General features: G+C 41.2%; 1 protein-coding gene across 1 annotated transcript in view; it reads right to left on the reverse strand.

Annotated features, from left to right (window-relative positions):
- Positions 1-25,647, reverse strand: part of ATP10B (ATPase phospholipid transporting 10B (putative)) — a 113,636-nt gene that overhangs the window by 72,509 nt on the left and 15,480 nt on the right. The window contains exons 3-5 of the mRNA XM_035013732.1: positions 22,397-22,601; positions 4,446-4,531; positions 1,368-1,474 (exon numbers count right to left, since the gene is read on the reverse strand). Coding sequence (XP_034869623.1) covers positions 1,368-1,474; positions 4,446-4,531; positions 22,397-22,601 — 398 coding nt within the window. The remainder of the gene's footprint in view (positions 1-1,367; positions 1,475-4,445; positions 4,532-22,396; positions 22,602-25,647) is intronic.

Below are 25,647 nucleotides of genomic sequence, written 5' to 3' on the forward strand. Positions count from 1 at the left end.
GTGTTAAGCCCCTTTCACAGACAATCTCATTTGACCCTTATAACCCTACAAGGTGAGAACTGTTAGTCCCCTTGTGTTGAAAGCTTAACCAACATACTCAGGAACATGTAGCCAGCCAGTAGATTTCAACCCCAGGCAACCTGACTCCTCAGAGTCATGATTCACTCTCTCCCAAATTTGTCGCCTCATTTGTCATGCTCATCACTCACTCAGAAATTTGCTTCTGATCAGGCAGAGAAGCAAACTCCAAGCCCATGTGGGATTTTTTGGTGAGGTGGGGATTGCTTCAGAGTTTATCTTTAGTAGGTCTATCAGATGGCATTGAACTCCATTGCCAAAGACCCTTGGAAAGAGTCACCTGAACTGATGAACACAATCCCCCTCCACCAAGTTAGGGAAAGCTAGCTAGACCGGGACATTATTTTTTTAAAAATCTGTTTTTCTTTGACAGTTCCAGAAAGTGAATCTTCGGGTAGACTGATGTTTAAATGCTCTGCCATGTCCATCAAAAGTGGGGTTCTATGAATTCCCAAACAACTCAAATCAAAGAAAAATAACAAACAAGCAAAATATTTCAAGATGTCCTAGTGAGTGGGAGACACAGGAAAACATAATCTAGGGTCTTCCACTAAAGGTAGACACTCCAGGGAGACTGTGTTTTCTCTACAGAGGAAGAAGTCTGCAGTTGTTGATGTAACAGCTGAAATTTACTGAGCACCAACCGAGTGCTGGGCGCTAAGTACTGGATAGATAGCAGTCCCAAGACGGTCCTCTAAGACTTCAGATTCATTGTGAGAAGTGCTGCTTTTTTTTTTTTTTTTTCATCAGAAAGCAAAGTCAAAGTGGAAAGCAGAGTTAGAGCAAAATGAATAAATAATACACACATAACTGCAGAAGCAACAACTAAAACCCACTGAGTGCTCACTGTGTTAGACATAATTTGTTTCACGTGCTGGGTCATTTGATCCTCATGAGTGCGCTATGAGGCTGAGCCAAATGTTCTTCCCATTTGCATAGATGAGGAAATGGAGGCACAATTTTCACAAAAAGGTGGAGTTGTTAAGTTTGGTGAGATTATTCCTCAGGCTCAAGAAAGCACTCTTCATCCTGCCTTTGATTGGTGTCACAAAACCATCAGAGGTGAATGAGCATGAATCCCTCTTTTGTTCATATGACTGATGTTAGCTTGGAGTCTAAGTACATCTCTTGTGAACCAAGTAAGCTGCTGTGATTCTCACTTTGCTTAGCTAAGAAATAGGAAGTTCCTTGTACCCCTCAGAACTGTTGTGGATTCCCACTGACTGAAGGTGGATCTGGAGGGGCTGGGGGAGGGAGGATAAGGGGAAGGCACAACATAAGTCAGTCACCTGCATAGATGACGATGCCAACAGCCACCTCAGTGTTTCTGATGGTGCAGCCTCGAAGCAGAAGACTCTCACTGCCAAAGCCAGTCCTCGTCTGGTCAGGATGCTCCCTGGGGATGAAGAAATACCGGGAGTGGTTTGGTGGTCATTTCATGCTATCACTGGGTAGTGTCACAGAATTAGAAGTGATGAGTGGACATGATCCCTCTCCTCCCTCTTTATCAGAAGAGCAATGGGTCTTATTAACTCGGCATCTGGTCTCCGGGTTCAAGTACAACCTTCATTGCTCCTGGGAGGCTTGTGTGTGTGGGCTGGACCATTAAAGGGGAATTATCCATCCCTACAGAAATCATCATTTATGCACCTCAAAGTCAGAGCTCTGCTGAAAAAGCGTTGGCTTCAGTTTTCTCACTCAGAATGGTTTAGTGTGTGGGAACTGGCTTCTGGCCCTACAAAGGCGGTGCTGTGTTCCCTCAGGCAGCGTTCCCATGCTCACTCTCACCTGGTTGCTGGGACCAGACTGCAGAGTCTGACTGCGCAAGTCCGCCGAAGCCACCAGACAGTGCCCCCCTCACACTGTGGGATGACAAGGCTCCTCTTGTTGGGAATTACATCTCTCACTTGCCTCTCTCCTGTACCACCCTCCTCTTGCTCCGTCCCTCGTGAGATAAACAGACCTCACAGGAGGCGGACAGCAGCGCTCTGTGCCACACATGGGAGGCAGCTCCTGAAAGCCGAGCGTTTTTTCCTTGTTCTAGCCTCAGGGCATTGCAGTTTTCCACCTCACACCAGAAACTTCTGAGGTCAGCCAACACCAGTTATTACCTGGGGTCTGACCCTTACTCCATCCTGATAACCTTCCTTTGGGATATTTGAGACATTTAAATTCAAATATAACTTCCCCAAAGCATTAGGGAGAACAAAAAGAATAACAATCTGAACCCTTAGGGCTTTTCTCTTTTTAGTTCTTCAATACTTCATTTTTCTAGGTCTGATTATAATTGTTTTCCATTTACTGACTGAGTTAATCATCATGACAACTTTGGAAGATAGGTTATGTTACCATACCCACTTTATAGACTGGGAAACTGAGGCAGCAAGTTCATAGAGCTAGTAAATGGCAGAATGGGGATTCGAGTCCACAAAGTCTGGCTCCAGAGTGCTATACTGCCGCTCAATATGCCTTTTCATACCAATTATTCCTTACTGTGGTTATAAACTAAGTTTGCTTGTATCATTTTCTTTGATTCTTCATACTTCCGGGAAGTCAGAAGGGTGATTATCCTTCTCGTGAAAAAGATGAAGCCCAGAGAGGGTGAGGTTAGTGTCACTAACCCAGAGAGGAGAGTTTTCTAAGGCCGCACACCTAATACATGGGACATCCTAGGACTCGGAGACCCAGGCCACAGACAGCAGCTGTGTCATGCAGTTTTCACAACACTAGGCTTCCCAAAGTAATGCCTCATTAACTTGCAATGAATCAGAGTCCTTTCCATTTGCAATTCTTCTGACTCTAACAAGAAAATGTCTGACAGCTGACTTGGGATGAACCAAATGTCGGGCACAAGGGATGGCCTCTTTGCTGGGGCAGGTGGCAAATTCTACCTGAACAGATGCCTGCAACGAATCCTCCTCTTTGCTAGGAGCTCAGGCCCTTCTCTGCCTGTCTCCATCTGTGCTGTCTGTGCATTTAAAAATATTTGTGTTTAAAAGCCACTATTTATCTCGTATTGTTCTCATCCTTTCCCCTCTCATATTGTTCCTCACAATACAGGCGTGAGAAAAATGTGGGTGGAGAGAAAGCACAGACATCTGCCTTCCAAGAAGACTACTTAAGCCTCATTCCAGACCCGACTGGTCGACAGGTCACCTTACCAAGCTGAGCTCTGTTCTGCACAACAATGCAAAAACGTACTGGGGCTCCAGTGGGAAGACCTGGATTCAAGTCCTGCTATTGGCTGGTACCTATTGTGTGCCTTTGGGTATATCTGAAAGTCTTAGATCATCCCTATCTGGAAAATGGGGATCATAATAGTCACTTCTCTGGGTGGTTGTACAGAGTGAAAGAGATGATGTTCCGTGCAAGTACTCTAGAAATGTGAAAGCACTGTATGAGGGCATGTACTCTCATCGTTACCATCGCTCCTTTTTGGTCTGTCTTTGCATTAAGACCAGTAGTCTGATGTGGGAGCAGAATTACAGTCAAATTCCCAGGCCAAACTAAAGTTGAGGCATAAGAACAACACTGATGACTAGAGCACATCCACCATCGACCATTTACTCTGTGCCAGTTGCTGTGCTGTGGGCTCTGCATCTGATAAACTACCAAATTCGTAGAACACACAAGTCCTATGATGTAGACCTTATAAGCTTTGTTTTACAGATATGACAACCAAGGCCCAGAGAGGTTAATGAATTTACTCAAAGTCACACAGCTTGTAAGTGATAAAACCTGATTTCAAACCTAAGTCTGTCAAACTCAGAAGTCCCTGTTCTTACCTGCAATGCAATACAAGCTCTTTTAGAACAATGACATCAATGAAATCTTGCCTTTCCTGAATCAGAGTGTGGTCATGAGGGCGCCTGGGTGGCTCAGTTGGTTAAGAGACTGCCTTCGGCTCAGGTCATGATCCTGGAGTCCCGGGATCGAGTCCCGCATCGGGCTCCCTGCTCGGCAGGGAGTCTGCTTCTCCCTTTGACCCTCCCCCCTCTCATGTGCTTTCTCTCTCATTCTCTCTCTCTCAAATAAATAAAATCTTAAAAAAAAAAAAAGGTTAAAAACAAAACAAAACAAAACAAAAAAACAAAAAACAGAGTGTGGTCACGATTTTGATGTTATTTCACCAGAAGTTTAAAAAGAATTAGTAAATTTAAGCCTGCAAGATAATTAACTGCCCCTCTGGTGCCAAAAATAAATAAATAAATAAAATAAGAAAAGTTTCCCAATGTCATTAGATTTCTTTAGCATTTCTTTACATCCTCAAGACCCGGACACTTATCTCTTTGGTCGTTTCAAGAAAAGATGTGTTCTAGCTACAAGGGAAAATAGCTACCAGCAGCACAGGGGCATTAGATACTTACATATAACCTTTAAATTTGTTGAGGTGGTTGTTGGGTTTCTCACACACGATGGTGTTGCAGAAATGTTCGGGTTCGAACTGTACATCCTGTGAGGGAGAGAAACACCCAGAAGTCATTAAGTCAGAGGGATCTAGTTTTAATAGGATCACTAGGAGAGCCAATAACTGTTAGAACCATCACAACTAAGGCAATCCCTGCTTTGTCACATCGTGATAGTTCTAAAATGTTAGAAGAAAAGTGAAATCCTCATTAAGAAGGAGGAAGCAGATGCACTGAAAATGCTGGAAAGTTGGAGGCACGGCAGAGGGAGCCCCCTGCCTGGCCAACAGTTCTCTGGCAGGTCTGGGTTTGAGTTTCCAGACCAGTGCCATCCAACAGAACCTACAGCAACGATGGAAGTGTTCTAAGTCTGCATGTCCAATACGGAAGCTCCTCATCACCTGTGGCTATTGAAATGTGGAAGTATGGCCAAGAAACTGACTTTTAAATTTTATTTAATTTTATTTAAACTTAAATAGCTACATGTGGCAAGTGGCTACCATATTGGGCAGCACAGACATAATCAAAAAGAGGTTACAAATCACACAACCTAGAGATAATCAGAATATTCTTGTGTATATAATACTTGTAGGGTTTAAAAATATATATATAATTAAAAATATATAAACACCTACATGTATGTATGGGTACACATACATTATGCATTTCAAAAAATGAGGTGGTGTTCATATAAATCGGAAATTTTTACATGTAAAATTTTTTTTTTTTTAATTTTATTTATTTATTTGAGACAGAGAGAACGAGAGACAGAGAGCATGAGAGGGAGGAGGGTCAGAGGGAGAAGCAGACTCCCTGCCGAGCAGGGAGCCCGATGCGGGACTCGGTCCCGGGACTCCAGGATCATGACCTGAGCCGAAGGCAGTCGCTTAACCAACTGAGCCACCCAGGCGCCCCTACATGTAAAATTTTTATGCATGAGTGAAACCTGTTTATTATAGAAACCTGTTATATGAATACCGCCATATTCATTTCACCATTTCACTATGGCACATTTATATCATCTCAATTTGTTTTTCTATTATGAACATGCTGTGGAAATTGTAGCTAATAAAACACAATAAACAGCATATATTGTATTCGTTTCTGCCAGATGCTGAGATGACAACTTCACATATATTATTTACTTTTAAGCTAACAATTATTCTATGAAGTAGAAATACTAATTATCCCCTCTTTAGGGATGGAAAAACCATGGCTCAGAAGGGTAGGCAGGCTACCCATGGCCGCCGCAGGACTGGGATTTGAATCCAAGTGTGACTAGAGGGTCCCCTGTCCTTTACTTGAACAGCAGGCTGCCCCCCAGCGAACATTCCTGTAGCAAAGTACTTCAGACACATGCTTGACTTTTTCTCCATGATTTCTCTTTTGTTAGGTATCTAGGTGTATAAAATCTTACAGTCCAATGGGGGAGGGGCACAAATGGAGGTGGGGGAGATCTACCCACATGGGTTAATGCTCCTCTTACCTTTTGAGCCTCAGTCTCCCATCTGTAGAATGGGGCTAACTCCACTTTTCCTGTCTATCTCATTTGTGCCCCAGCGGACAGAATCCGTGTGGAAAGTTTTAGCAGATGTAACATGCTATGAAGTAGAAGGAAGGAATGCTAAAGGTGGGGTGAGAAATGGTTTCCTGGGTAGAGCTTTTGAATGGGGACTGAATTTATTGCTGAAAGTTTCAAGGTACAGCTGTTCAAAGGGGCAAATTGATTAGAAAAAATGATAGCATTCTGGCTTCGTATAAATATACTGTCCATTGGATCTGTGGGGGCGCCAACATAAATAAACTCTCCACTCACTTGAAGTAAATTACCCATCCAGGAGTTTCTAAAAATATGGCCCTTTTCTCTCCAGGTATCGATTCTTTCAGGGACAAACACTTGCCGAGTCCTGAGATGATGACAAATCACATTGTAATTTGTCAGCTGCTTTCATGCCCCTGATTAAGCCGTGTGCTTCACTCTGATCCATATCACTCGGCTCATTGCAGGCTTTCTAAATCCAAACTCATTTCAGATATGAGTGGCAGCGGGTCTCAGAGCTAATGATCCTGCTGCAGCGAGTGCCGGGCGTCTGTTGAATCATACCCCACAGATGCTGGCAATGTGAGGTTGGCCTCTCTTGTCCCTGCGCTGGGGCTTCCCAGTGACCTTCTTCCTCAAGTGTCCCTTGTTCTCATTTTCTTCTGGGCACTGGCCTTGGGTCTTCTGTCCATCTCCCTCTTTTCCTGAGGAGGTGAACTCACCCTTTCTAGCTACCTGTCCCCTGGGCTCCTTACTTCCCTCCCCAAAATGGGCTGTAAAGAGGGGTATGTGGGTCTTGCTATCTTCAAAGATAAGCTCTCAGGATTGCTTGCTTTGAAGGACTTACTGTAGCCACTCCAGGGAGCTGCTAGGAGAGCCCAAGGACAGGAGGGCATGGGGGGAACCGCCAAACTCTACAAGGTCCTTATTTTAGCCTCATTCAGGAGTTTCTGAGACCCTTCTGATTCATTACAGCACAGATTTTCATAGCTTGTAGACAAAGCCCACCTAAACATTTCTTTCTGACTCAGCCCTTTACCGAAGAAAGCCCCACTAATAAGCAAAAAGGCCTGGGGAGCCCTCAAGGTCCAGGAAAAGATAGCCCCTTCCCAGAGAGGAGTGTGCGTGTCTCTGCGGCTCTTCAGGCCAGACCCACCTCCCTAGAACACTTACTATGTGCCAGGCACCTGTCATTAAGTTCTCACAGTAACTGTAGGAGATTTTGACAGATGGGCAAATAGAGACTGAAGTAAAGCAATTGTCTCAGGATTGGTAAGTAACCCCCATGACTGCGGTTCACATCATTGGAATCCAAAGCCAATTATCATCATCGTTGTTGCCATGGTCATCATTGTTACCATCATCAATACATTTAATCCTCTCTGTCCTCCTGTTTTTTATTATTATTGCTTCAGCACTTACTGAATGCTTGTTATGTGCTAAGAACCAACTAAATATTTTATACATGCTATTTCCTTTAAATCACATAATAACTCTATCAGGCAAGGGACTATTATTATTTTTTAAAGATTTTATTTATTTGACAGAGAGCAAGAGAGCACAAGCAGGGGGAGCGGTAGAGGGAGAGGGAGAAGCAGGTTCCCCGCTGAGCAGGGAGCCCAATATGGGGCTCGATCCCAGGACCCTGGGATCATGACCTGAGCTGAAGGCAGAGGCTTAACTGACTGAGCCACCCAGGCTCCCTAGGCAGAGACTATTATTATCTCTATGCTACAAGTGAAGGAACTAAGGTTAAGGAGATCCCAAAGACCTACAGCTAGCAAAGTGAGAAGGTAGGATTTAACTGTGGGACTTCTGATGCCATACACTTTGCTCTCTTAAACAATGGTGTTATTTTGATGCACAAAGGAAAGATTCGTGTTTAAGATCTCCCCATCGGAGGGGGGTGGAGGGATGAGGTAACTGAGGGATGGACATTAAGGAGGGCATGTAATGTAATGAGCACTGGGTATTATATAAGACTGATGAATCACAGACTTATACCTCTGAAACCAATAATACATTGTATGTTAATTAATTGAATTAAAATAATTAAAAAAAAGATCTCCCCTTGGCTCGATTTCCTTTCCTGTGTTCTTTTTCCACTTTCCATAATCTAAGTACTTGATATAATAAATAAATTTATATATGTGGAATTAAAAAACAAACCCCAAAAAACTGAGCTCATAAATACAGAGAATGGATTGGTGGTTGCCAGAGGTGGGGGTGGGTGGAATGGGTAAAGAGGGTCAAAAGGTACAAACTTCCAGTTAAAAAATAAGTAAGTCATGCAGTGCAAGGTACAGCAAGATGACTATAGTTAATAATATTGCATTGTATATTTGAAAGTTGTTAAGAGAGAACTTAAAAGTTCTCATCACAAAAAAAAAAACTAACTGTGAGGTGATGGATGTTAACTAGACTTATTGTGATTTCACAATATATACAAATATCAAAGCATTATGTTATATACCTAAAACTAATATAATGTTATAAGTCAATTATATCTTAGTAAAAAAAATAAGCAAGCCCCAGTGCCTAGAAATCATCATTATTATTGTTATCACGATCACCATCACCCTTCTCAATGTGGGTCAAACAAGGAAGATAAAAAATCTAAACTACATCATATTGTCATGCTGAACTTTGACTTGCCTCCATTAAATGTTTTTATCTGATTGTTTCTAAAAGACTTTTATGTTTTATGAAAGGTGTTTCTTATAGTCACGGGCTCCCTCTCATCCTTTCTTCTGGTACCTACATACACATCTAGTAGGTAGGCAGTCAAGGCATTTCTAGACCAGGGTATCCCAGTTGTTTGGCCCTATTGACATTCGGGGCTGGATAATTCTCTGATGCTTGGCAGCACTCCTGGCCTTCACCAACTTGATACTAGTGGCACCCTCTCTTTCTGCCAGATGTGATGACCAAAAATGTTTACAGACATTCCCAAATATTTCCTGGGGTAGAACTGAGCATTGCTCTAGGACCACGTCCAGGCTAAGGAGATATAAAGTTGCCCAGACTGAGAACACACTCTATCCTATCTGTCCATCAGGAGAGGACATGATAGGATTTTTTTTTTCTTTTCTCTTTTTTTTCCCTCTTCAATTGGAAAAAAAGGTCAGATTTTATGACTGGGGGTTCCTAATGACTTGAATGATGAGAAACCTGCATATATCACTCTGTCCTACATATACTATAGAAACTATTGTATAAGCATGGTGAGGTTTCCTTACAACATATGTACCATGCTAAGGTTAAAAATAAAAGGGGATTGATAATGAAAAGAAATGAATTCATTGCCTAAAATCTAGTAGAAAATATTTAGAAAATACCACAACTAATAAGCAATGCAATGTGTTATGTTTTCCAAGTGTATTTGCATTTTTTTTTTTAAGATTTTATTTATTTATTTATTTGAGAGAGAGAGAATGAGAGACAGAGAGCATGAGAAGGAGGAAAGTCAGAGGGAGAAGCAGACCCCCTGCTGAGCAGGGAGCCGATGCGGGACTCGATCCCGGGACTCCAGGATCATGACCTGAGCCGAAGGCAGTCGCTTAACCAACTGAGCCACCCAGGCGCCCTGTATTTGCATTTTAAAGCAGGGTAACTTTGAAGGGTAAAGGTTAAGACACTACCTAGACTGGGACATTCTTTTGAGGATTTTACTGTGTGTGTATGTGTGTGTGTATAAATATACATATACATATAAAAAAAATATATATAAGTATATATATATTTTTAAATTTTTTAAGCATTTAAGAGGTTTTTTTTTGCCACCTCTATGAAGCCCACCCAAATCTCCGGAGACTGTTTCACCCCAACCAATGAGAATTTGTCCTTTTTACGTGCTTCCACACCACATTGCTTATGCCTCCATTAACACTTATGAATCTGTGTTTCCTCTATGCAACTGCCAGCTTCCTCTGGGGCATCTCCCGTAATGCCTTGTGGCAAGAGGCACACCACCAAGATTTGTTGAGAGAAGGTTAGTTCTGGAGAGGGTGATGTGAGGAACATATATATTGAAAGATGACGGATGAGGAGATGAAGTAAGACCTCTCTGTAAAGACTGCCCAAAACAATTAGGAAAAGCCCCAGTGACAAATCTTAACTTTGATTCATGGGAATAAGACTGCTTCCTATAAGGAAATTCTTTGGCTCAAATTAAAAAAAAAAAAAAAAAAGTAGCCAAAGACCTAGATCCTAACATTCCAACATGGGCCAAACTAGTCTCCCATTCACTCATTCATTAATTCATTCAGTAAAATCCATTCATCAATCAAACATTTATTGAATATCCATAATATATGAGCCATGGGGGAAGTAAGAGAGAATCGGAAAGAAGGGAGAGGTTTTTGACACAAATCATTTATTACAGTGATAAAACAACTAAAAATTCCCAGTTTAGCCCAGGTACATCAATGGCAGTATCTGTAAAAGCTAAGGAAAGTGGGCCAAGTGCTAGGGTGTCATGACTCTCCGAGGTTAAGGCATCCTCACTGACTTATGGCCCAGAATCAACAAGCTGCATCCTCCGAGGGCCACTGGAAAGGCCACGGTTTAGCAAAGAGGCTGAAATAGGTTCCAGTAACAAGAATGGGCCCTTTCCCCTGCACTGGCCTCAACTTTTACTTTTCTAGGCTTTATTTTCCACTATTCTTCATAAATGAAGTTCAAGTTGATTAATTAATGTGATTACATAAATGTATGAATGATGTTTCGAAATTGTTTGTAGTGGGCAGTTCTCTTCTGGCTACCTACCTTCCAGTCTAATCCCTTTTCATTAACAACCCTTTGACTTCCTTTTGGGCTACGACCTCTCCTCCGTGGTTTGTAATCTTGATGGGACTCTAGGTCAAGATGCCCTGCCCACTAGACTCCCACTGTGGGACTTTGACTTGAGTGGAATGACTCAAGGAAGAAAAAACAAATAGATCATTAAGTAATTGTTGCTCCCAGTACTCGGCCACCGCACTGAGGCTTCCTGGTTCTTGTTTCTGAGCCTGGGTTTTCAGCTTTCCTTTGATTCTGTGAGCCATGCTGTGTACTTCTTCCCCTCCACCCCACCTGCCCCTGCATTTTTGCAAGGATACTATTTTGCTTAAGTTAGCCAGAATCATTTCTGCTTCTTGCAAATAAAGAAGTCTAATCAAAACAGTGACCTATTCAGTCCTATGGGTATATCTTGGCCTTTAAAAGAATAATGATTTTTATTTATTTGGTACAATTTCAGTTCACAAAATGCTGTCCCTTATTGATCTGATTTTATTCAATCTTCCCAGCTCTCTTGTGAAGTGTTGAGGACAAGTTGGCCCCATTTTATTGGAGAGAAAATTGAGTGTTGCTTGTACTAAGCTTGCCCAAGATTACACAGCTCATGAGCACCCAAGTTTGTCTGATTCTAAAGGTTATACATGTTCTTTGGTTGGCATAAGCATTTAATGCTGTCAGCCCACAGGAAAAAACCCTCTCAGCCTTTTTCATTCTTTCTTTGCAGGTTTTCCATATTGATAACTCTCTTAAACTTTTATTGCCAAGCTCAAGGGTTAGACCTCTTAAAGACCCCTGTGTCCACCACAGACCGTAGCAATCTGTCCTTCCTTGGGACAGACAATTCTTAATATCCATGCCATTCACTTGGAACTTGTTATATCTTATGCTTATAATTGCTAAATACCAAGTTGTTTCTATAAGCCAATTGGTAGATTAGACATTGCCAATTGTCTATAAATCCCTATATGCAGCTAGATGCTGTCCATAGACAGCATAAAAATAAGTCTCATACATGGTTTTCTAATTTCTTTCTTTTTTTAAAAGAAGATTTTATTTATTTGAGAAAGAGAGAGAGAGCACGAAAAGGGGGAGGGGCAGAAGGAGAGGGAGAAGCAGACTCCCACTGAGCAAGAAGCGTGATGCAGGGCTTGATCCCAGGACCCTGGGATCATAACCTGAGCCAAAAGCAGAGGCCTAACCCACTGAGCCACCCAGGTGCCCCAATTTTCTAATTTTTTTAGGAATTCTTGAGATCAGTAGATTACAAATCTAAATTCATAGTACCTTTTTGTTTTATTTTCTTAAATAATGGACACCGACAGGACAATGCTTTCAGTTGAGAGGGCTTGGGAGGGGTAAGGTTATCAAAGATTTTTGGTAGTCACAAAGGGTTTTTAAATCAAAAAAAAAAAAAAAAGGTACCCATAGTCTTAAGTTCTTAGAGGACAGAAGTACATTTTAGATCACCTTGAAACCCCTCCATAGCTATTACAAAATATTCAAGAAAGATTCTGCTAATTGAAGACAGAAATCAGCTAAACTCTTTCCTTAAGCACAGAATGTACTTATTTACTGAGTTTTTACTTTGAGCCTGTGAAAAAGAAGAGCTGAACCAGGGATTGGCAAGCTTCTGTGCAGCTCTCGCTCTCTTTCTACATGACCCTCGGGCTAGATGACTAGAAAAACCAGCCCATACCAGGGAGAGGATGACAAAGCAGAACTAGCTCATTCGTGGTGTTCATGTAGGCGGAGCAAGGTTTCAGGATACACAGACCACACCCCCCGGGTGGCTACACAGGAGATACACTGCATGCAACCTTAGGAGGATACTATTTAAAGTTTTGCCTTTTTTTTTTTTAAAGCTTATTAGTTTGGATAATGCCAGAATCAAATGCTCTTCACGCCCTAGCTGCTGAGCCAGGTGACTAAGGTTTCCTTCCTGGCATACGAACTAAACCACCCTCTGATTTCTGAGAATTCCATCTGAAAACTAATGACAGTTACCAGCATTCAATAACCTTCCTGCTCCTGGTCAATCAGAGTTCAAGATAAGCAGCAACAGAGTGACTGGGAGCTACTTTCCTTTCTGACTCTGGGTGAGGAGATGGGTCTGCATATGCAATCACCCTGGGTCTCCCTGCCTGCCCAAGAGATTCCCACTAAAACACACAGATTGGGCTGCAGGGCTGTAGGAAGGAGACTCTATCTAAGGATTCCTTACAGTCTTGTGTGGACTTTATTCAAGTGGACAGATATCTGATTCTTATTCAGGGCTAAGACTAAATTTAATCTTGAAGCTGTGCCATGACATTTTCTAACCTCTAAGGCAGGGATTTGGCATGCCGAGCAAATACTGGAAAAAGAATGACTTCTGTCATTCTTAGAAGGAACCAATTACTAATTATTGGTGGGATTTCTTGTTAATAATTGTCTTTGTGATTCCCTGTTAGAGTCTGTAGTCACAGCCTGTAGCTCTCCTGTTTAAACCTGAACCCCCAGTGCACACTACAGCACCTGACCCAGAGGACATATTCAGTCGATATTTAGTGAATGAACGAGCGACTGCATGAGGGAGGCCTGAAATACACATAGCTGTCAGCAAATGGGCAGTGGTGCCTTCACAGACTGTTGCACAGACAGACCTTTTCTGCATACATTTTTCTGCCTATGGATTACTGAGACAAAAGAAAATGACATGAGAGCCAATGTTTTGTACCTTATGTTTTTGGCAAAAGAAGTCACAGAGAAGAGAGTATGAATTCCAATTTGAGAAACTTTTTATTCAGTTGTTCGCAAAAGATAAGATTGTTATGTGTCACCCCTGATAAACAACAACAAAATGACCTAGCACAGTATCTGGCAATAACTGGACCTTATCAGATATTGGTTGGATAAGTGAGTTTATTGAATGAACTATGGTGAGGTAGGCACAGTGGTTGAGAGTGACAAAAGTGGTTTATGGGAGCACAGAGGAAGGAGTGATTCACTCTGGGCACACTGCAGAGGATGTTGTGTAGGCAGAGATAGGGCAGATAGATAAGGTAGGTGCATAGAGCCCTGATGCATAATATATATATATATATATATATATATATATATATTATATATATATCAGACATTTATTGCTGAGGTGCTCAGAACTCTCCTGCTCCATAGGCCAATTTCAACCATAAAGTCGAAGTAGAGGATGCCAATCTCAGAATCCTTTCCCTCTGGCCAGAGTTAATTGGTCTAAGGGTGGGTGCACAATACCAGCCTGGTCAATCAGTCTGTCCTTGGGATGCCTTTCAATCTAGACATCAGGAAAGGTTCCCAGTCCTTCTCTGGAGGTGAAGCTGTGAGTGCAGGTCTATTTGTGAGAGATGAAAGCCAAACATGGACAGAAACCCAGAACAAGAAATGAGGATTGCACTGATGGATTCTAATTTCTGGTTGAGACTACCCCAAGGCCCAATTCACCTTATTTTCTTTCATAAATTCTCTTTCTGTCTAAGCTACTTTGAATCAGAGTTTGGTCACAGGCATCGAAAAGTCTTGCCTAATCCTTATACTAGATTGGTATGGTTCTCCTTTGAGATATCATATATTTCCCACACTGGCCTGAAATACTCCCAATTATCCCCGGTGGTTATGACTGTGAAGGCCACTATTCAACTGTAAATATGTTACCGTGGTGTATGGAGAAAGTGGGAAGGAGGAAAAGTTTAAGCTATCATCTATTAACAATTTGCATGATATCTTTCACATAACCTAGCAGAGCTTCCTCATAAGGCCCTGAAGGGACAAAAATAGAAAAAGACTTTTTAATAGAAGTTTCCAAATACTGCTAAACACTGGGAAGGGGAGGGGATCTCCCATGTTTCTGTGTGTGTGGGCGCTGATGCTCTAGAACAACTCTGGAGGAGAGAGGGTCACCAAAAAGAGGTCAGAGGGCTATTAAAAATAAAAGTAAGTTTTTTGTAGGGTTATTTCCCTCATAGTCTAATTATTATTATTGCAAATAATTATAACCAAAACTTGTATAATTGCAGTATTTTCATATTTGTGAAAATTGTATTTATTTGAGAAATAAAATATACATGTAAAAGGATCTAAGAATCACTTCAGCAATGGGAAAAATAATCATGTACACCCAAACTGAGTTCCAATTTTGGTGTAACACTGCATTAGTAGGGTAATCTTTGACAAGATTTAATCTTCCTGAAATTGTTTCCTCATCTTGAAAATGTTACTAATTCCTACCTTTTTTACTTCCAAGGATTGCTGTGAGTGTCAAATATCAAAGGGGGTTGTGTAGTGCAGTGGCTAAGGACTTTGCCTAATGTGAGAGAAGGGTTTACATATTTCATATTGATGAGGTTGTGTAAAGACCTCTGGTCCTGAATTTCAAGTATCAGCATAAATCTTGATGTACTTAATCTTTAAAAAGTCCTAGTTGTGTCCATTTAAATGGCACGGAGATAATGATCAATCCAATAGCTATATGTACCTCCAACATGTACTTACTGTGATTTCTAAACTCTATTTTCCATTGAAAGGGACTAGATCTATTGAAGACTACGTGGGTCATGAAAAAGAGCTCAGGAGCCAATTCGAAGAAGGTCCCACTAGCTATAGATGGGGCAATCAATAAAGATAACAACTGCACTGATTTGACACACATCAAATCTGTTTAAATCCATCAGTGCATATTGACACTAAATAACACAAACTCACTGGTCACCTTTGCAGGATGGGAGGGAATCAATTCATGCAACAGTGACATATACACTCCCAAACACAAACCTAACCTGAATCAGATTTAGGCACGAGCTCTAACTGCCAATTTATAGAAATATAATGAATAGGAAAACATGTTTAAATGACACAACTGGGAGACAATGCGAACAGCAAAATCCAGACTGTAGGAAATTTTACAGGACAAACAACCTGATTTATTCAGCAACAAAAACTAAATATACAAGAAAAACAAAAAAAGAAAGCTGAATAGGGAACCTCTAGAGTAAAGGAGAGTTAGGAAACTTATCTAGGTCTTTAGACTTACTTGGATTCTTATTCAAACAAACTGGAAAATATTGAACACTGACTTCAAAGCTGACATCAAGAAATTAATGCTAATATTTTTAAGAATGACAATGGTATAATTGCATGTTTTAAAAATCCTATCCTTGAGAGATAGATATTAAAATATCTACAGGTAAAATGTTGCAATATTGAAGTTTACCTCAAAATAATTTGCAGGGTAAAGAGGATGAGGCTATAGATAAAACAAGATTGGCTATGAGTTGATTGTTGAAATTGAGTGATGGGCACATTAAAAATTCCTATTATTCTCCCTACATTTGAATATACTTGAGAATTTCCATAATAAAACATTAAAATAAAATAATTCTGCCTGAGTTTAAATCCAAGCTCAGTCCACTGCTAGCAGGGTTACTTAACTGTTCTTGCCTCATTTGTCAAATGGGGATAATCAAAGTGCCTACCTCGCAGCGTTATTTATGGAGAGTAGAAAGAGATAATCGGTATAAAACACTTAGAAGAGCTCCCCATGGCACACAGTATATGTTCAATCAACTTATCTAATGATATTACTTATTATCATTATATATCATGATGTAGATTTTATATTGAAGGGATGCTAGAAAAATATGATCTCTGCTCAACATTTAAGCAGTGGTCAATAGGTAGAAAGACTATCATTCTTTTTTTTTTTTTTTTAAAGATTTTATTTATTATTTGACAGAGAGAATGAGAGAGAGAGAGCACATGAGAGGGGGGAGGGTCAGAGGGAGAAGCAGACTCCCCGCCGAGTAGGGAGCCCGATGCAGGACTCGATCCCGGGACTCCAGGATCATGACCTGAGCTGAAGGCACTCGCTCAACCGACTGAGCCACCCAGGCGCCCGAAAGACTATCATTCTTAAGGGAAACTTGGAACAGCCTACCAGGGGCAGGTCTCATTACAAAATCCACCAAGAAAGGGGATTTTTCTCTGGTTCTCAGGGCAGGCAGGGTTGAGAGGACAGCAACCTTTTGCTTCTTTCTAAGTATGTCATCACTGAACTGGGAGGGTGATAAAGGACTCCCTACCCTCCCTCAAGTCTCTTGGCAAAGTGCTCTGCTGCCTAAACATGTTAAAGTCAGTGCACACATTCACTGTAGAAGATCCGAGCTACCATGATTCTTCCTAACTGAGAAAATGGCTTAAAATCCCTAACCATTATGGAAGGCAAGCTAGTTAAACGGGAGAGTCAATTAAAAATCTTTAATTTGGGCAATAAACAGATAAGCACAATTATTACATTAGTCAATGATGCCCTAGGCCAGTGCTTTCAAACTTCTCTTGTGCATGGCAGTCACCTGGGGATCTCGTTAAACTGCAGATTCCAGTTGAGTTTATGGCAGGTCCTGAAATTCTGCATGTCTAACAAGCTCCCAACTGACAATGAAGAGGCTAGTCCATGTATCATACTTGCCATAGTAAGCACTTGGTTGGCACTGGGAAATGATCTGACACATGTTTTAGTAGGACCTAGGATTCGGTGATTTGGATAATAGATAGCCAGGAAAATGTTTCATTTGAAATATTAATTGGAAGAATTCATTTCTGATTCTTTGGCTTTGGTATTTTCCACTTACCAAAATAAATGGCACATACTCCTTTTCAGGTATTAAATACCTACTACCCATCTTGGAAATCCTTTTGAGAAGAGATTTTGGGTATCAGAATGTCATCAAAGAGAAAATGGTACAATTCAATTCTCTACTAAAGTCCTCTGACCTGCTCAGCAGACCTTAGCATAATTCTAATTTTGGATTCCCTCCCCTTCCTCAGCAATGGGATGTGGGAATAAATATTTCAAGAACAAGTCAATAATTTTGTGAATTCAAAGATCACCCAGCATGATAAAAGTCTAAGTTGAAAAAGAAAGTTGGCTTCGTCCAAGTTGAATTCTAAGAAAAGGATTTTGAAAGCAACTCTTTGGCAACCTTGAGAATGATGTGCCTTGTCATAGGAGAAAGATATTTTTGAGAAGCTCTTTTATATTTATAGTTTCATTTGAACCTACATGGGAAAGGGGAGGATGAATTGCCTAGGTCCTTCTCTGTTACTGCTCAGCTACTGTGATCATGTATGCTCAACAATCCAGGTTAATTTTCCCCCCAAATTTTCATAGGAATGCTAAAATTATTGTGCTGAAGAATAGTTCTGAAAACGCAGGGTTAAAGAAAGTTTAAAAGGTCTGTTGACTGCAGATCTTCTTAGAGACCTTACTATGTTGATGTACATTGGACCTCTAAGAGGGGTCCAGGACACAGGTTTCCCAATCAGATTTGACCATGATCCTTGTTTTCTAAGAACTATCTCTTGAGATAAGCATTTGGCACACTCTGCCTTGAGAAATGCTGATCTAGGAGAGCGGGGACGAAGTTTGTCTTATTGACTCTGAATTAACAGAATATACTAATCTCTCGTCATCTGCAAGATGGTAAAAATGGGTGTGGGTGTACAGATGGGATAGGAAATTTCTAGAAATCTGTTAGTAAAAACCCTTTTGGCAAGGTGAAGGTCTTATAGTCACTAGGGGTTATAGGGAAAACTAAGAAATGCCATTTATACTTATTATTTAAGATATCAGATTTCCAAACAAACCATATCTGTAGGTGCTCAAAACCTTCTCTGAGACAACGGTAAAATCTGCTCCTTCTGTTCCTCAGAGTTTTTATCTGTAAAATGAGGATAGTAATATCCTCCTCATAGGGTGATTTCAAGGACTAAAAGAGACAATGTAAGCAAAATCACTGGCACATGGAGATGGTAGATTTGTTCTTATTATTAAAAGTGTTTTTTGTAAGCGCTTGAGGTGACACCTTCCCTTTGCTGTACAGGTCTTCAAGAAGGTGGTAGGTGGTAGGTAGGTTCACGTCAAGATCATAAGGGGGAACATTTAAAAAATATGCATGCCCGACCCCTACTCAGTCCTAGTGAGCCATAATTTAGTGAGAATGGGGAAGAATGCATGTATGTTTTTAAAAGTTTCTCCCTGTAGTGATGATGGTACATCTTGAACACCAGTAATGTATTTGGAACAAATTCCTAAATTGTGATTCTACATCTCCTGAAGTAGTTCTGGAGTATGTTCCTTGGAATAAAAGGTCTCTGTGGTTAAATGTTTAGAGATGCTACATATTGGTCCCTGTCCCCTCTCCTCCTTGGGGCTTATTAAAGTACCTGAGACGTCTGGCAGTACTATTTGAAATATATGAAAATTTGCAACCTATTTTCTGCTTTTTGATTTTGCAACATTTTTCCTGCAACTCTCATCAATGTCTGTCCAACACATTTGAGAAATGTTATAGTAAAGAGTTAGAAGAGAATTCTACCTATATTCAGAGATCTTTTTGCGCTGACATAAGGGAGAAGCAAGGTAGCAAAGAGCAGCCTAAATTCCTTCTTCTCAGAGAGCTGGCTAAGCCTACTTTTAAATTTTTTAAACTTTAATTATTTATTTATTTAAAATATTTTATTTATTTATTTGAGAGAGACAGAGAGAGCAGGAATGGAGAGAGGGAGAAACAGACTCCCTGCTGAACAGCGAGCCTGATGTGGGGCTCGATCCCAGGACCCTGAGATCATGACCTGAGCAGAAGGCAGACGCTTAATCGACTTAGCCACCCAGGTGCCCCTGGCTAAACCTACTTTTATTCTTCCTGCCACATGCTACTTATATGTGGAAAGAATATTGAAAATGATAAATGTGTGCATTCAAGTAAGCATCTCTGGGTAAACTCTGGGTAATAGTCAAAGGGCCAGGGAGATGAGCTACTATGAACCTTAGGAGCTGAGACTTTTGACAAACTTGGCTTTGAATCCTGGTTCCAACACTTTCTGGCTCAGTGATCTTGGACAAGTTACTTAACCTCTCTATGCTTCTTTTCCTTATGTGTATAATGGGGACAATAATAGCCCTGTCTTATTGGGGGTTTGTAAGGATAAATGAGATAATCATGCAAAGCTCTGGGTAAGGACTTCATAAAAGTGCATCATTATTATAACTATTATTATAAAAATGGAAAAACACACTTAAGCAAAGTAAGGGGGAGAATGAAGGAACAGAATAGAGAACACTAAAAACCTTGAAGCTCAAATAAATCTTCTTCCCTTCACAAATGAACATTTTTTTCTTTTTTTTTATAAGTCATTATGCCGAGTAACCTGTGAGATTTCAGGGTTAGAGTTTGAGAGAACTTATTAAATTGGCTGGTCTACTGTACTGGAGTGTGAATGACCCTTTCATCTTGCTCTTCTTTCCAGTAAAATCCCCAACTATCTGACTAATTAACAGACAAGAAACAGTTTGGGAGCTATTGCTAAAGACCAAAAGAGAAGTGGCTGGTTGAAACTCAACAACGCTGTGCTCTGCCACTGGAGAGAGAGTAAAGAGGACTCAGAACAGTGTTGAGGATGTTGGGGAGGGACTGCTGAGGGGGAGGTTTGTAAGCATTGTAAGAAAATACAAGTTTCAATGCTCCCAGAGCTTTGTAAGGAAAAAAAAAAAAGAAAAAGAAGTAGAATAGAAATCTCAGAGCACTTTGCATGTAGCATGGCTGAGGTGACAATCCTGTATCTCACACACACACATCCACATGTGGATGTGTGTGTGTGTGAATCGTGTGTATTTCTTATTGTGAATTATGGTTAAAGAAACTTAAAAGCCTCTGATCTAGACGGCAGGCCACAGGGCCCTGAGCCAAGAAATAGATTGCTGTACATCTAGAATGGCTTTGTGAACTTTCCCCCCGATCCTGCCCTGCTTTTTTTGTAAACTCTAGGGTGATTTGGTGAATGTGGTAAGGACAAGCAAAGGAGAGAAAACTCAGACACCACACACCAGTGCAGTGACTGACTCAGGTGGAGCCTGGAGACCAATGGAAAGACTGAAGCTGCAAAATAACAAGACAAAGCAGATGGCAGCAAATTGGTCATGGTGGTTTCCATGCCCAGGGTAGTAAGTACAGCTGAGGTAGCAGTAATAGTCCATTTATTGTGGGCCTACTATGCACCAAAACCCCTATATTTTGTTCCTTACTTTCTTTATCTCCTTTGACTCTCACAGCAGAACTAGGGGAGAACTACGTAGAGATGAGAGAACAGGCTTCTGAGGACTGAGTCAACCATACCAAAGAGATTTTTCAAGAACTATTCATCCGGTGCTTGGAGAGAGGCAAAGTGAGGTATAACAAGTTGTCTTCTCTCAAGAAGTTTCAATCTAGATAACTGAACTCTAGCTTACAAGAATCTCTGAGGAATGAAGCACTTGCCTTCTTTCCTCTAAATCCCTAACTCATCTAATTTCTCTCCTGCCAAAGGCTGGCAGAGTGAAGAAACTGATAGATTTTTTATTCTTTTCCACGGACGGAAGAAGGAAGGGAAAAATGAAGGGGTGAAATCAGAGGAGGAGATGAACCATGAGAGACTATGGATGCCAGGAAACAAATTGAGGGTTTTAGACGGGAGAGGGGTGGGGGGATGGGGTGGCCCAGTGATGGGTATTAAGGAGGGCACGTACTGCATGGAGCACTGGATGTTATACACAAACAATGAGTCATGGAACACTACATCAAAAACTAATGATGTAATGTATGGTGACTAACTTAATAAAAAATAAAAAAAATAAAAACCAACACCTTCAAGGGGAATTTTAATCGAAAATTTCAAATTTTCACCCCCCGTTTCAATTTATCAACACATATTGCCTCTGAACACCACTGACATTTACTGCCAGCTATTTACTGGTCTCTTACTATGTGTCTACCTTCATGCTAAATAATTCCTATACATGTCCTTTAGTCTTCAGAATCACCCTAATGGAGAAGGTATTATTTTTGTACCCATTTTCCAGATGAGGGAATAAAGATGTGAGAAAGTAGTAACTTGCCTGAGGTAAGAATATTACTAAATGGTGGGATTGGGCTTTGAGTTCAGTTCTGTCAGCTTCCAGAGCCTGGGCTCTTAACCACCAAACAGTAATGACTTCCCTATGATGTCCACAGTACCATACATGTAAGTGTGGGGGTTAACTAAAACTGTTGATGATCATTCCCTGTTTCTCTAGGAGGGAAGGTAAGATGTACACAAGTGGAAAAACAGTTAACAGTACCTTCCTGTAGCTTATGCTCTTGTCAAAGTAGTACTGGAGAAGATTCAGGGAGAGAGAGGAGCTGGGCAGGATGGGCAGGGACTGCATAAGCACGGAAAAGTGGGTTAGTCCCAAGGGTAACTGAACAGATATTAGATTCCTTGGTTTAGACCAAAGACCACAGTTTCCTTAATAGAGTGGGCCCCCATTTAGGCATTCTGAGGCTTTCAGCAAGTTATTTAACTTTCCTATGGCTGTTTCCCCATCTTTGATAAGGGGATAATACCAATTAAGAGGCTTGCTGGGAAGATTAAGTATACCTAAGTGCTTGGGAAAAGGAGGCATCCCCTACTCTCTCCTCCAGCTACCAGATTAAGTTCAATTTTCCAGTAGAGTTGGCTTGCTTCTTCCCTTTGACCTTACTTTTGAAGATCTTAGAAAGAGCCTTACCTGCTCTGAGAAGCCCTTCACAACACGTCTTTGTTTGAGGTTTGTCTCTCCATCCAGGTTGGCAGTTTCCAGGTGGCAGATCCCGCTGGGGTCTGAGGAGAAGAGGAGGAGTATGTCTGCTGGGATGATCTCGTTGCATTTCATTTGGATGAAGTCTCCCACACGCACATCCTTCCAGCACTTCTGCATGTAGCTCCGCTTTTTTCTTGGGTGGGAGAACAACAGTGAATTTTAAGGTTCTCTAGAAAATTAATAAGTGAATGGAGGAAGGTCCCACCTGTGCCTAAATATCCCCCAAGCAACTTGTCACAAGATTGTTTGGTATTCTACCTTGCCTTGAATGACCACCATCATAACTTTCTGGAAAAGCTTAGCATGGCCTATAGAATCCCACTAGTAGAAGATCTGTCCTCATGATCATTTAGAGTTTTGATTGACTGTTGGCTGTAGACTAGGTACTGTGCTCAGCCTTGCTTCCTAGCAGAAGAAAAAAAGTTAAAGAAGAAGGTGACTACATAGTCATATTACTATAGTACTCTTAATATATATCATTTTCCAGAGTAGCCAGTTATCACTGTAGAAGGCAGGGTTGCAAGGAAAGATTGTTTAGGAAAGATTGTTTCTGATTAGGAGAGGAAAGTGGCAGTAGGAAAGTGAGGATAAAAACCATTGTGTAGGAAGATCTGGGGTGGTGCTGAAACAGAAAACTCTGGGCAGTCAGGGAATTAGAAAGACAGCACCAGGAAGTCAAACTCAGATATAACAGTGCAGCAATAATCACAAATGTAGCATTTCTACTGTGCCAAGCACTAGGGAAAGTTAATACTTTATTTATTTGCATAATAGCCCACTGGAATGGATAATGTTAGACCCAGTTCGCAGATGAGGAAATTGAGGGTCCAAGAAAAATTTCCCAGGGTCTTATAAAAACATCTGAAACCTGAGCCCAGAGCCAACTTGACACCCAACGCCACAATTTTCACTGCTTGGAGATCCTACCTTCTCAAAAGTATTCCCCTCTCTCCTCAGGTCGCAGGTGTATGGCAGCCTCAGCTTTTGCACCACCAGCAAAAGGACTCCCTACTACCCAAGTCAAGACATTCCATTTCAAGGAGCTCTCATCTTAGAAATTCTTCCTTCTACTTAGCCAAATATTGAACTAGTTCTGCTCTCCTGATTTATTCCATCTTCTACCATTTTGTAGATATTTTAAGGCATTCATCAGGTATTCCCAGAAGCCTTTTGGACTTGCCGAGTCAAATTTAACTTCCCAAGGGCCCTTTATTGCTCTTGTATGACAGTTTCAAGACCTGTCCTGAGGTGTGGACTGTTTTGTCTAAGGCTGTATTTGGAAATGTCCCTCTTTAAATATGGGATTTGGAACCAAACCAATATTCTACACATGCTCTTTTCAACTGAGCCCAGCTGGCTTACAGCTGGATGCCTCTGAGCCCAACCAGGCCTAGGGAGGCAGGCTCTCCTTCGCTGTTTTTCTCCACTGGTGCTGAGCCCCTCTGGGCATGTTAATGCTTCTGTTTCTGTTGGAATCTGGGTGCCCTGGCCATGACAAGACTCTCTTTCACAGAAAAAGAGATGTGACTAGAATTTTGCTTTTCTTTTTTGACTTCACAAAAGTCCCTGAGGTGGATGAGGGTTTGAGGTCTTCTTTCCTTCTCTGGTGCCCTCTGGAGAACCCCAAACAAGCCCTCCTAAGACTCTATTGTTCTTGTCATAAAAGATCCATGCAGAGGACTCCCCTAATTCCCCGAAATGAGTGTGCTTTCATCTGGAAGGCCAATCAAGGGAAGGTCTGATCTGAGTCTATAAGATAACCAGGGACATTAGTATTGGGGAGCATCTTGCCATGCTAAAGACCCACACGTTCCTGTGGCTCTAGAAACACAGTAAAGAAGCCACTGGTATAATCAGTCCATGGGCAGTATCATCCAAATGACTAATGAGACCACTTCTGAGGATTTGGGGAGCAATGCATCTGTAGCATTTTAGTAATAGTGCTTCTTTCCATGGAAAGACATTTAACATACTTCTAAACACTTTTTGATTCCATCAGCTTATTTTATCACTTATTTTTCCTGTAAAGAATAGGAACAGTACGCCCTGTATTTTTTTCTCAGTGGCATTTCAGAAATATACTTATCTGTTTGTTTATTGATATATTTAGGGTGGCTACTCCTCCATCAGGGATGTGAATATTACTGTCAAATAATTCATTGTCCTTCTGCTGATTCAGGGAAGGATTTGTTTTTTCTTCAGAGTAGCCCTGAGAACACCTGTTAAATGTTCAAGTATAAGACTACTTAAAGGAACTGGAATGGCCCATACTCTCCGTGGGAGAAGGAATCTCACAGGGTCAAAGAAAGATTGTCCTTCTTATTGCTTTTGTTGTTGTTGTTCTTTTTGAAGGGGTGCTTAAAACAAAACAAAAAAATTCCTAAATATTGCAGCAAGATTGCTCCAAGGAATAAAGGATTATCACTCAACTTGTACACATTCTTCCCCAGCTTTGACTTCTGTGTCCTATCAGATAATGCCTTTGGGGATGGTGCGTATCAGTTGATTCCTATAATCTCAACACTCTGTCTGGTATTTGAAATTGAGTTTAGTGAAAATGCCTTTGACTCTGAGCATTATCCTGATCGCCAATTCCAGAGCACACTGGTTCAGAAGATTTGCAAATACTAGTTGGGATTGCTGCATACATAGGCATATCAGAGGCAAGGCCAACATACCCTTATCCTTGAACACGGAATCTCATTCTTCCCTTTTCTTTTTTTTTTTTTAATAAAAAGATTTTATTTATTTATTTGACAGAGAGAGAGTGAGCACAAGCTGGGGGAGCAGCAGAGAGAGAGGGAGAAGCAGGCTCTCCACTGAACAGGGAACCCGATGTGGGGCTTGGTCCCAGGACCCTGGGATCATGACCTGAGCCGAAGGCAGACGCTTAACTGACTGAGCCACCCAGGCGCCCCTCATTCTTCCTCCTTCTAGTAAAGGACTCCACTGCTTATTATGGGATCTGGGTTATTAAGGTGATGGAAGATGGAAGGTTATGGAGATGAGCTTATGGCATATGCATTTTTATAAGCAGTCACTTCTGTGAGCTGGGCTGGAGTGTTGTCAATTCCCATTGGGATGATACGTATAATGAGGTCAGGGAGCCACCCAAGATGCTGTAAGTCAGACCAGTCTCTGATTTCTATTATTCATTAGAGCTTAAGGAAGTCACTGTC

This window comes from Mirounga leonina, unplaced genomic scaffold (genome assembly GCF_011800145.1).
Source record: "Mirounga leonina isolate KUSES-001 unplaced genomic scaffold, KU_Mleo_1.0 Mir_104, whole genome shotgun sequence".
Classification (NCBI taxonomy): Eukaryota; Metazoa; Chordata; class Mammalia; order Carnivora; family Phocidae; genus Mirounga; species Mirounga leonina.